At 41.6% G+C, this 11682-nt stretch overlaps 1 protein-coding gene across 7 annotated transcripts in view; it reads right to left on the minus strand.

The window, feature by feature from the left end:
- Nucleotides 1-10629, minus strand: part of ZNF541 (zinc finger protein 541) — a 42278-nt gene extending 31649 nt beyond the window's left edge. For 2 of the 7 annotated variants that reach the window (XM_081921909.1, XM_081921911.1), the window contains exons 1-3: nucleotides 10307-10624; nucleotides 8422-8575; nucleotides 6464-6807 (exon numbers count right to left, since the gene is read on the minus strand). In XM_081921909.1, coding sequence (XP_081778035.1) covers nucleotides 6464-6767 — 304 coding nt within the window. In that variant the 5' untranslated portion in view covers nucleotides 6768-6807; nucleotides 8422-8575; nucleotides 10307-10624. Of the gene's footprint in view, nucleotides 1-6463; nucleotides 6808-8421; nucleotides 8576-9287; nucleotides 9776-10306 lie in introns of those variants that run through there. The other 5 variants (XM_081921910.1, XM_081921905.1, XM_081921906.1 and 2 more) reach the window with 4 other exon arrangements.
- Nucleotides 10630-11682: the final 1053 nt, after the last annotated feature.

Below are 11682 nucleotides of genomic sequence, written 5' to 3' on the forward strand. Positions count from 1 at the left end.
CTACCTCGAGGGATGTTACCGTGTTCAGCTTTTGCCTCTTTTTCAATTGCCATGACAGCAGTTTCCCACATTTATCTGCTGACTCAAAAGTCTTTTGCCTCATTTGTTTTATTTTCCATTCTATTTCTTGATTTATCAGTTCCATATACTGGGTTTGTTGGTACTTTATTTCTCTTAAAATCTCTTGAGACTTGGGTTTAGATCTCAATTTCTTTTCTCCTTCTTTCATCTGTTCCCAAATTTTTTCTTTTCTCTCATTCTGTTTTTTCCTTTTTATAGAATTTTGTTGGATTAGGAAACCACGCATCACGGCCTTGCTAGCATCCCACACTATTCTTCTTTCCACATCTGATCTTAAATTCACCTCGAAGTAGTCTTTCAATGTCTTTTGGGCCTTTTTGTAAATAGCATCATCTCCAAATAGGGTGTCATTCATTCTCCATCTGAAGTTTCCAGCTGTTGTCAGTTTCATGTCCATCCTTATTGCGTTATGATCGGAGCAGGTTTTTGGGCAGATTTCTGTCTTTTTAACCCTTGGTGCCAGATTGCTAGAGATCCAAATTTGGTCAATCCTGGTCCAGGTCATCTTTGCTTCAGAGAAGAAGGTCCCCTCTCTTTCCAGGGGATTCCTTGTTCTCCAAATATCAATCAAGTCCATGGTATCAGTCAGCTCGAAAAAGGTCTTTGGTAATCTCCCATCTTTAGAAATTATTTGTCTTTGCGCTTTGTCCATGTTTGTGGAGACGACTCCGTTCATATCGCCCATCATTATGATTTTAAAGTCCATATAGTCCATTAAAGTCTCATGCAACTTCTTAAAGAACTCTGCCTTCCCCTCGTTAGGTGCATAAACTCCTACAATCAAGATCTTTTCTCCATGTATTTGAATTTCCACTGCCAGATATCTTCCTTGTTCATCCTTAAAGATCATTTTTGGTTCTAATCTTTCTTTAACATACATCACTACCCCTCTTTTCTTAACTTTGTCTGACGAAATGAATTCCAATCCTAATCTCTTGTTTATCAGTAATTTTCTATGTATCCTGGCAATGTGGGTTTCTTGCAGACATATTACATCTAGATGTTCTTTCTTTAATATGTAAAATACTTGACCTCTTTTTCGGGGGTGGTTCAGACCATTACAATTCCAACTAAGAAGTTGCAGAGACATTTTGTTACTGGGCTTCTTTTCCACCGACTGCTCCAAGTGCTTGCTCCTCGTCTGTCGGTGCTGGGGTCAGGCCAAATGATAAGTTTGTTATATCCAATACCTCCCTCTCAGTCACGGTTCCTTTTTGGAAATCCTCAGCGTTTCTTTCGAGGAATTGATCTTTCTCATGGATTGTTTTGATTTTAATTTTCTTCCCTTTGAAGTTAAAGGACAACCCCTGTGGGAACTCCCACCTGAATCGGATGTTATTTGCTTTCAGTAGGTCCACTAGGTCTTTAAATTGGGCCCTAACTTCCAAAAAGTGTTTAGGGATATCTTTGAAGATCTGTATTTGGGAATTTTTGATGATCAAAGCCTTCTGGAAGTGAAGGTTCAATAATTTATCCCTTTCTTCTTTGGATCTCAACGTGATTAAACAGTCCCTTGGTTTCTTGCCTTGTTTCCTGCCAATCCGGAAGGCTGTGGTTATTGCAAATTCATCTTCCTCTCCTTCCAACTCATCCGTCCAGAATTCTTGGAATTTGTCTGTGAGAAATTCCCCAAGGTTGTCCTCTTCCTCCTCTGGTACCAATCTTAATTTCAGATTCTTGCTTTTTCTCTCCAATTCCAAAAGTGCCAAAGTAGCATCGTGTTCATGTACTTTCTTTGCAATAGGTGCAAATTTTCCCCTGGTTTCCTCGGCAGTGCTCCTAGCGGTCTCAGCTATTCTCCTTGTCTCAGTACTTTCCTGAATTAAACGGTTAATAGAGTCAGTATTTGAAGATATTGCCGTTGTGTTCAGGTCAAGTCTTGTTGTCAGCTCCGTCAGTTTCTTAGAGTTCTCTGTTGATTGCTTGGTAAGTGCTTCTAAGGATTGATTTATTCTGAGCAGAGCCTGTGTCATAGAATCCATTGATGCCGATGTGCCTTTTTCCTGCGCAGCTGTAGCTCCTGTTAAAGAGCCTCTTTTTTGAGCTTGCTTTTGAGCTTGTTTTGTTTTGCTTCTTGTTGATATCTCTTCCAGTGGAGTGCTCATCTCAAGGTCATTCACACAGGAAAGTTGTAAATGGAAAGTCCCACTTTCCTGCCTTGATTTTCTGTTTTAGTCCTCTAGAGGGAGAAGTTGTATCCAAATAACTGTAACAAAGAGACAGGGGAGCCAAAAGCCATGCAAAGTCCCAAAAGAAAAAGTTTATCCAACAGTCTTACTTTGTTGCTACTGAAAAGTTACAAATTTTGCCCTCTAAAGTCCCTATACTTTTGTTTCAAAAGAGATCTTACTTTGTAGCGCCGCTTTCTTTTGACAGTTCTCTCCAGGCGCTCACCTCTCAGGCAGCCCGGCCAGGGGTATCGACAGCGGAGAGTTTTCCTTTCTAAACTCTCTTCAGTTAGCAGGTTAAATTCAGTCAATCTTCTTCCCCCTCTCTCCCGCTCAAAAAAAAAGGGGGGGAGATCACCTCAGATGTCAGGCTTAACAGTTTTCAAAATAAGGGTTCCTTTTAAATATAGCTAGTTCCTTTCATTGCTACTTAAGTCGTGCAGTTCCGGGAGGCTGACTTCCTTACTTTTTCGCCTTCCCGTTTTCAGCCAAATCTTCTTAATTTACTGAGTCCGTTAACTTTATATTTGCCGTTCTTACTCACGGGTTGTTGTTGCCAATTAGTCGTTTCAGGAAGGAATCGGCGCTCTCCGTTAATGGCGACGCGGCTTCGCTCCGCAAGCTGGGTTACGATCCTCAGCACCGCGCTCACACCCGGTGCCGTTCCGGAGCCTTTAAAAAGGCTCTTTCACGATACCGGGGGGCGCAAAGGTGCCCACCGAATCTCCTTGTCCACAGGCTTCAGCGCCTGTGATTTTAGGGGTCCCCCGCTCGCCGTAGCGGGACAGACCCGAACTTACGGAGCAGTCCTGCTTCAGAGCTTGAAGCAAGGACCGCCATTAACGCTGGCGCCGACCGGAAGTCCCGCCCCTCTCTTTTCCTCTCTGGCTTGCCAGAGCAGCTTCGTCACGCTGGCCACGTGACCCGGAGGTGTCTCCGGACAGCGCTGGCCCCCAGCCTCTTAAGTGAGATGGGCGCACAACCCTAGAGTCGGACACGACTGGCCCGTACGGGCAGGGGTACCTTTACCTTTAAGTTCCTTCCAAAGTTTAATTATACCTAAGGATACTGGTTATCCCACAATATTTTATGAAGCTTTGTATCCTGATCCACCCAGCAGTCTCAGAGCATGTTAAGAGTGTATAGCAAAGCAAATACAGGTATAAAAACAGGCTTAAAGCAAGCCCAGGTTACATGATTCCATCCCATACCATTTTTAACAGTAACTGTACTACCAGCAGCAAACGTCTTAGAGCCCAACACACAAACACTTAATTCTATACGTGTGCGCATGAGTGTATGTCAAATATCCTAAACACTCCAATGCATTCAGAGCGTTGGAAAATTACCCAGAATACCCAGATCTCTAGTATAAACACACAGGGTTTACATTTTTGCTGCAGGGTGGAATGAAGAACAAAAACTACACATAAATGAAGTACATATACAACTCAAGAGAGCATGGGTAGACCCTGCTGAATTTTAAAGTATTATTTTGCCTCTTATACAAGCACCCTTTCTGCACTGCTAAAGTGGTCATATCACTAACAAACAGGTGTGGGAACTTCTGGCCTTCTAGAAACATGCACCTTCCTCCTCTCTAGTAACTATTTAAACCAATACTGAACTTTTTAATAAGAGTTAACCTCTTATTGCCAAACTGCTTGCTCATGAAGAAGACCCACTGATTTCACAACTAATTAGTTTTGAGGTTCTATTTTATCTGCTTTTAAGATTTTGGCACTAAGCTGAGTGCCTAGTTTAAAAATTCATTCAGGTAATTAAGTTAAATTCATGAAGGTAGCATAGCATTCCCTTCCTCTAAAACGGAGGCCTTGCATTTGTTCAGCATTACTGCACCTGATCAACAAAGCTCATTCCTGACGACCAAAATTATTTCATTGTTCTTACTGGAGCACTACTGCACTGTCAATTTTGTTCCATTTTAAATTTATCTAAGCTACTCTCCATTCACATATCCCCATTACTGCCGATCTCTTTTAAGAACTGATTCCCACTTCATATATTACCAAAAACAACCAGAACCCAATGGTATGATATGTGCATATTTCATTGCATATAAGATGGAGCTGAAATAAAAGCATTTCAACCCAAGCCTAGCAGCATGTAACGTTCAGCCAACTTCATCTAATGCAGGTATAATTTCAAGGAGATATAATCTTCTGAAGTGCTGTGTTGTCAACTAAATGCTTCAAATAATAGAAGCACCTGATCCCAACAATGATAACAGTGGACTGTTGTTTTGCCCAGCAAACTTAAGACCTGAAAATTTCATGTCTTAACTTTTCACTGCAGCTTTTAGAGTCAACCATTTCAACTGAAAACTTAATTGTGGAGAAAACATCAAGAGCTACAAAGGTTCAACACGAAATTAAGTATTTGATTTAAAAGGCAGCTAAGGTGTTCATTCCTAACAGTTAGATTTGCCATGTTTCTTCAGTGTAGCTTTTTTCCCAGCTGCAGCTGGAGCGTGCGCTGCAAAGACTCCACAGAGAGCATTTCCTTTATCCTGGATGCAATTGAAAAGAAACTAGACAGAAGGGGAACATATTCTTATCATTTTGTAGTGTAGTCATCTTTATCTATTATTTTTTCCAAGGAGCAATAAATGTCTCATGGCACTTTACAGAAAAATTAAGTCGATGACATTATCCCAAGAAAGTGTTCCAAGAGATGAGTTTTGTTTCTCGGTTGCTCCACTGAAAAATTAGGCTGGTATTTGTATTTGCTTTTGGCAATTTTGTACATTTTTACCTTGCCAAAAATGCTATTTTCCCCTACCCTTAAGAAAAATACCCTCATTTCAAAATCTCAAAGTCTACACACACTGTGATTATGCAATAACGCCACATCGCCATACTGACAGAAACAGGCAATACTTATGAAGACAACATCGCGTAGTATCAAATCTGAATGGCTAATACAGCATATGTGATTTTCCAGTGCAAATTACTCTAACATATTAATATATTCATTTATACCTCCACATCATAAAACATCAGGGCAGTGTAGAGCAGTGTTTTTCAACCACTGTTCCATGGCACACTAGTGTGCCGCGAGATGTTGCCTGGTGTGCCGTGGGAAAAATTGAAAAATTCGAAAGATTTAAAAATAAAGTATTTTATAATTTTTCATATTTCTGTTTACTTACTATTTCATAATAAAGTAATTATAAAATACTTTCTTTGTGTTTATTTGATTCCTATTCAAGAGAATTACTTTATATATAGTCAATATAGGCACAGAGTTAAATTTTTTAACATTTTCTAATGGTGGTGTGCCTCGTGATGTTTTTCATGAAACAAGTGTGCCTTTGCCCAAAAAAGGTTTAAAAACACTGGTATAGAGCAATATAAAATGATTAAAAAATATTAAAAGCAATACAGAATAGTAATTAAAATGACAGGCTATTCAACAAAACTTTAAACAACCACGTGGACCTGTTGGCATTAAAATGTCAAGAGATGCCTTAACAGTCACGTGAGGATGCGTAAGATTCCCCTCCCCAGAAAAAGGGGACAATAAACGCAAATTTCTCCTTACAAACCTGCACACCTATGATCTTTATCAAAATTTTGTAGAACTTAATTATTTCTTACAAAATGCTTCGGTATCCGTACCTTCCACAAAACAAGCCATGGTCTGCAGGTCCCTAGCAGATGCCCATTGTACATCCAAAGACATGCATTTCCCATTCGTACTTCATAATCCTTGTTGTGCAGAAACACCAGTGTGCACATGGCACTGAAGTGTGAAATGGAACAATTACTACGTAGTCCCATTTCGGAGAGGAGTGCCTTGACCAGAAAAGGAACCCATAGCTGAATAGAAAAAATAAAGCTTTCCAGATTCTATTTAGGCAGGCTTCCTCAGACTCGGCCCTCCAGCTGTTTTTGGCCTACAACTCCCATGATCCCTAGCTAGCAGGACCAGTGGTCAGGGATGGTGGGAACTGTAGTCTCAAAACAGCTGGAGGGCAGAGTTTGAGGAAGCCTGTATTTAGGCAAAGATGGGGAACCTGGGACTCTCCAGATGCGGTTGGATAACTGTTCTCATAACCTCCGACCACTGGCCATCCTGGCTGAGTCTGACAGGAGTTGTAGTCCAACAACATCTGGAAAGCCAGTTTTCGCATTCCTGTCTTACACATTTTGCCACATGGGTTATTTACCACTGTAACCAGGGTTACTCACCGTGCAAGAGTGGCCGTGAGTCTGCGTCACAATCATCAAGGAGTTTAGTAGAATCACAGTCCTTCACCGAGTACAAAGATAAGGTGTCAAGATTGTCCTCCAAGGAGTCATTATTCATATTTGTGGCTGAAAGGCTGGGGTCCACATCCAAGTTGCTCAATCCTGAATAAATCATGTCTCTCATATCTGGACACAGATCGTGGCCGAAATTATCACTGCAGTCCAAAGCCTGATTCCCTGAAAACTCATGAAGCTGCATCTCAGAGTGGAGCGAACTTTCATCACTGAGGTGGTACTGGTCCATATTCAACCACCTTCTGTTTCTGTAATTTGGGTCAAGGTTTCTAAACAAAAGATCGAAATGGAAATGGGAAAGAGCAAAGGGGCTTTGAGTCAGAGTCACAAGTGTTGAACAGTTTTGAAGAATCATAGGTATGCACAAGACAGAGCAATACCAGGACTCACGCCAATTTTACGTCTAAAGAAATATTCTGTATAGATTCTAAAGCAATTTGCCATTGTTTAGGTTGTATAGTACACTCTTAATTCCCTATTCCATTCTTCTCTAACCTGCTGATTGTCTACTTTATGAGCTTCCAATAATAGTAATAATATTTTATTATTTCTACGTTGCCCATCTGACTGGGTTGTTCTAGCCACACTGGAGCTCAAACAAATGATAAAACCATAGTAGAACATCAAGCATAAAAAACTTCCATATATGCATTTATAAAAACTAGTAACTGGTTTTATATTTTGCAACCAACCAATTATTTCCATCCAGCAGTTCAGACGATGATAAAGCACTCAAAGTTGATGGACCATAAACAGACACTGAAGTGTGCTGTTACTGAAAATATTATTTAATATTATAAATTTACGGTACAGTATTTCCTAAAAAGTATACATTGCTTGACTGTGAAAAAAACTCAAAAATGGTTTACAAAAAGCTAAGACAATAATATCAAGAAAAATTTACAACCCTATTTTAAAACATACAAAAGTTAAAATACTGAAACAGATTAAAATTACCATTTAATGTTCATTGGTAATCTAACCCTCAATGAAGAGTCATTGTAAAAATTCCTCATCTATTCTTATCAACTAATCTACTGTATTAATCCCACACTTTACCCACTCCAAAAAAAGGGTTGCCTCCATATCTTCAAATGAGGGTTACCCCATGATTAAATTAAGCATGATCATACAGATCAAACCGACTTCTGAGGTCTTATTACAATCAAGCGGTATACAAATATTGTGAAATAAATAACATATCTAGGGATTTTGGTTCCTACTGTTATTTCTCAAATGATCAAATTTAATTTGCCAGTAAATAGCTTAATAACAAAAATCTTCACTGAAATTTAGTGTTTGGGATGAGTTTCACATTTAAGATGAATGTACTGCCACAAATAATAGATGTACTGCAATATAGGTAGGTCTACAGATTCCCCATGAGCATTTTCAAAAGATTAATGTATTATTTTGGCTTAGTGTTACATGTGAAGCTGTCCATATTAACTTACTGCCCCAAGAGATTAGATTGTGTACCTCATTATTTATGTTCCACTTACCACCACTACCAGAAAAACGGTTATTTTATGTGGCTCTCTGGATTCTTTTTGCAGTTTTGCTGTTTGAATATACAACTGTTTATTATTCTAGGTTTCTACAGGATTTTCATTCTTTTTAATGTATGATGTTGTCTTGCTGCATTGCAAGCCTAGGCCTTAAAAGGTGGGCCATAAACATCCCCATATATAAATAAAAGGTGGCAAATTCTTTTTTAAAAATGTACATACATGTTTAGAACACTACAATATATGACTACTATCTCTAGGCTTAACAAAAATGTAAACATGATAAATTTTACAAAAAGGGGCAAGAGTTTACATATACAAAACTATGCATGGTGACTCCTATTTTGCAAATGCTTCTATTTAAAAGTAGTTTACAGGTATTATTCACCAAGGATTAAGCAAAGTTCATCAGCACTTCTTTCTGTCTTCACAATTATAACTGGATATTAGCAGCTGCCATTCAAAATTCTACAAGTCCAGTAATATTAGGCCATAGCAGATTTTGGGAAAACTCTTGGAAAGATGTGCTCTAAGGATAGAATGAGTAGAGAATTGTTTAAATTCATATCCATTAAGCAGAATGATATTGCGTATTTAAGGCTCCTCCTTATTATCAACAGAATCAACTCAACCTCTCTTCGTAAGACAGGGTGCGTATACAAATATACTTAAATTCTTCCCACTGGATAGAACAGACAAGGGTACACAATTTTTAACTGCACGTTGGGAGGAAATATTTGTTGCTGTAATGCTGAGAGGCACACCATCTCTTAATTTGGGATGGAGAGAGGAAAAAGGAAATATTCTTTGCTGGTTGTGGGCATATTATTAAATGGAATTTTATGAATATATAATGCTCTGTATCCAGGCACTGTAGACATAATGCCACTTACAACCTATGCATATCATAGCACCCAACATTCCAGAGCAAAGGACCAAGGTACACAAACCACTGATGCTTGTAGTGCAGGCTTATAAAAGCAAAAAGGTGTTAGGGAGATATCTTAATTTCACAGGATAAAAATAAGGAACTTTTTTTAAAGCCTGCTCATAGCAGTGGGGAATAGAAACTTGACATACAAATATGACCATCAGAATTTTATCATGCAGATATTTTGAGGTCATGCTTTCAAATGATAAGGTGTGATTACTGATAAAAAGATTATTTCCTAGCTACACTTAAGCGGGTTGGGATTCCTTATCCCATTCATGTACCAAGAGCAAACACCAAACAAATTTACTTCTCTTTTTAGCTGTTGCACAATTATGAAGTGCTCCCCTCAAAAAAATCCAAAGCTTCAGCATCTTTTGGAAGTTTTACAGTATTTTTGTTTCGGTTTCCTTTGAGAACGAGAGAAAGCCAGGAAAGCTAATTTTTAACTCAGTAATGGAATAGGCTGAAAATATTACAAATGGATTACCCCCCGCCATAGCAGCTTTTCTTGAAGTATACATTATTTTGCACTTCCTTCAGTATATAAAGTGGTGTATATAAACCTATGTTTAAGTTTTAGCATAGGCAAACTTATTTGCTAGCTTGCTTAAGTGGCAGCTTAACTGAAACCTTTCCACCGGTTGACACCCGTGGTTTTTAAGCTGTTCTCTTGCATTTCACTGCTTTTCTCTCCTATCACAAAATTCCACTGAAAAGCAATGAAACGTAACACAGGGCTTCCCTTCCTAAGAGTGCAATCCTTTGCACGACTACTCCAAAGCAAGCCCTGTTGAATCGAATGGGGCTATATAAAAATGGGGCTATATAAAAGCATTGCAGCCTTAGCCTCTCCATCCCATCTTGAGCCTTAAAAAAAAAACAGGTGCAGAGAAAACCCTAAAAACCTGCTGCAGCACTTGAAACGCTGTTAGGTGTTTTTAACCCTGGCGACGGGGCAGGATCCGAATTAAGATTCTCTTTCCCAACGGTGCCAGGGCTCCATATTCTTCTCTACATGGGGGGGAGAAACACAGCAACGGGAAACTTTCCCAGGAAGCCCTAGAAGTGGCTGCCCCCCCCCCAGTTCTGAGCAGTTAAAAGTGGGGTGGGGAGCCCCCTTCGCCAGCAGCCCCCTAACCAAACGGAGGGTTGCAGCGACCCCCATAGAAGTATGTGCAACCGACCCCACCCCGCTTTCCAGAGACCTCGCTTGGGCCTCGCTTGCCCCCACAGGGGAGCAACTGCCACGGGGCGCGAATGGGGGGTTGGGGGGGGCGCATTTGCACAAGTCCTCCTTGGCTGAGGTGAGGCGGGAGAGCCCCTTACCACAGGTGGGAAAGCTCTCTTGGTCGCTCCTGACACAAATGGGGACCTGGGGTGGGGAGAAGGACCTGAAGTGGGGCGAGGAGCTCCTTCCTGCCCCCTACTTTGCAGAGGGGAGCGGGTCTCCCTCCTGAGGTGGTGGGCGGGGGGCCTTGCTCCTCAATGGTGGTGGTGGAGCGGCCTTGGGGGGCGAGGGACGGTTGCAAGCTGCACCTGAGGGGGCGAGGGAGAGAAGAAAGGCGCCTTCCCTGAGGAAGGGGAGCGAGAGAGAGCGAGGAGGACGACGCGGGCGCGCGCGCGCACAGGGAGAAACAGGCCGCTGCTTTACCCGTCGTCGCGCGCCCCGCTCTCCTCCTCCCCCTCCCTCCCTCCCTCTCTATTTATTTATTTAGTCCCCCCTCCCCCTCCTCCTCTTCTTCTGCACGCGCCGGCCACGCCCAGACGCCGACTGGGTCCCGCCCACGCGCGCCTGGCGTCCGAACGGGCTCGAGGCTGGAAGGGGAGGGCGGGGGAGGACGACGACAATAAAGCGTATGCGGGGAGGCTGTAAGCGGGGGGGGGGGGAGCGAGGGTACGTGCGTGCGTTTTGGCGGGAAGGGGAAGGGAGTCGCCGGTGGCCCGGCGCCGCCATTTTGTGAGGAGGTTGGCAAGGCGCGAATAACCTTCCCCCGACTTACCTAAGTACAGCTACGTGAGGGGAGGATAAGGAGGGGATGGAGTCGTGGAGGGGAAGCTGTGAGGGAATGAGGTACAGGGGGGGAGGAAACGCCGCCGGAGGTTTCCGTGAGGGGATATTTTACGTTTTGGGGGGGTTTTGCCCGCCACATTTGTATACCGCCCTGTACGCGCCACAGGTGTCGGGGCGGTTACCACATATGACAAGATGAAAAAAACACGTAATAAAATAATGAAAACCCCCCATTTATTTATATGGGCGGTTACCACATATGACAAGATGAAAAAACACGTAATGAAATAATGAAAAAAACCCATTTATTTATATGGGCGGTTACCACATAAAATGACAAGATCAAAATACATAATAAAAACAAAAAACCCGGTTATTTATGTGGGTGGTTACCACATAAAATCACAAGATCCAAATACAAAACCCAATTTTATATATATTTCTATTCCATCCTTCCTCTGAGGATCACAGGGATGTGTGTGTGTGTGGTATTTACACATGCATAGTGCATAACTGCAGTGATAGCAAGTGTCAGTCCTTTATTGCAATTAATTTGTCCGGCGGATTTGTACCCTGCTCTTCAGCCAAAAAAGGCTCCCGGTGCGCCTTACATGAAATCAAAACAAGACACTCCTTGCAGGCTTACCTATAAATGAATTAAAGATACAGCACACAAGGGGAAAGGGCCAAG

This window comes from Podarcis melisellensis (genome assembly GCF_964234715.1).
Source record: "Podarcis melisellensis genome assembly, chromosome: 8".
In the NCBI taxonomy this organism is placed as follows: Eukaryota; Metazoa; Chordata; class Lepidosauria; order Squamata; family Lacertidae; genus Podarcis; species Podarcis melisellensis.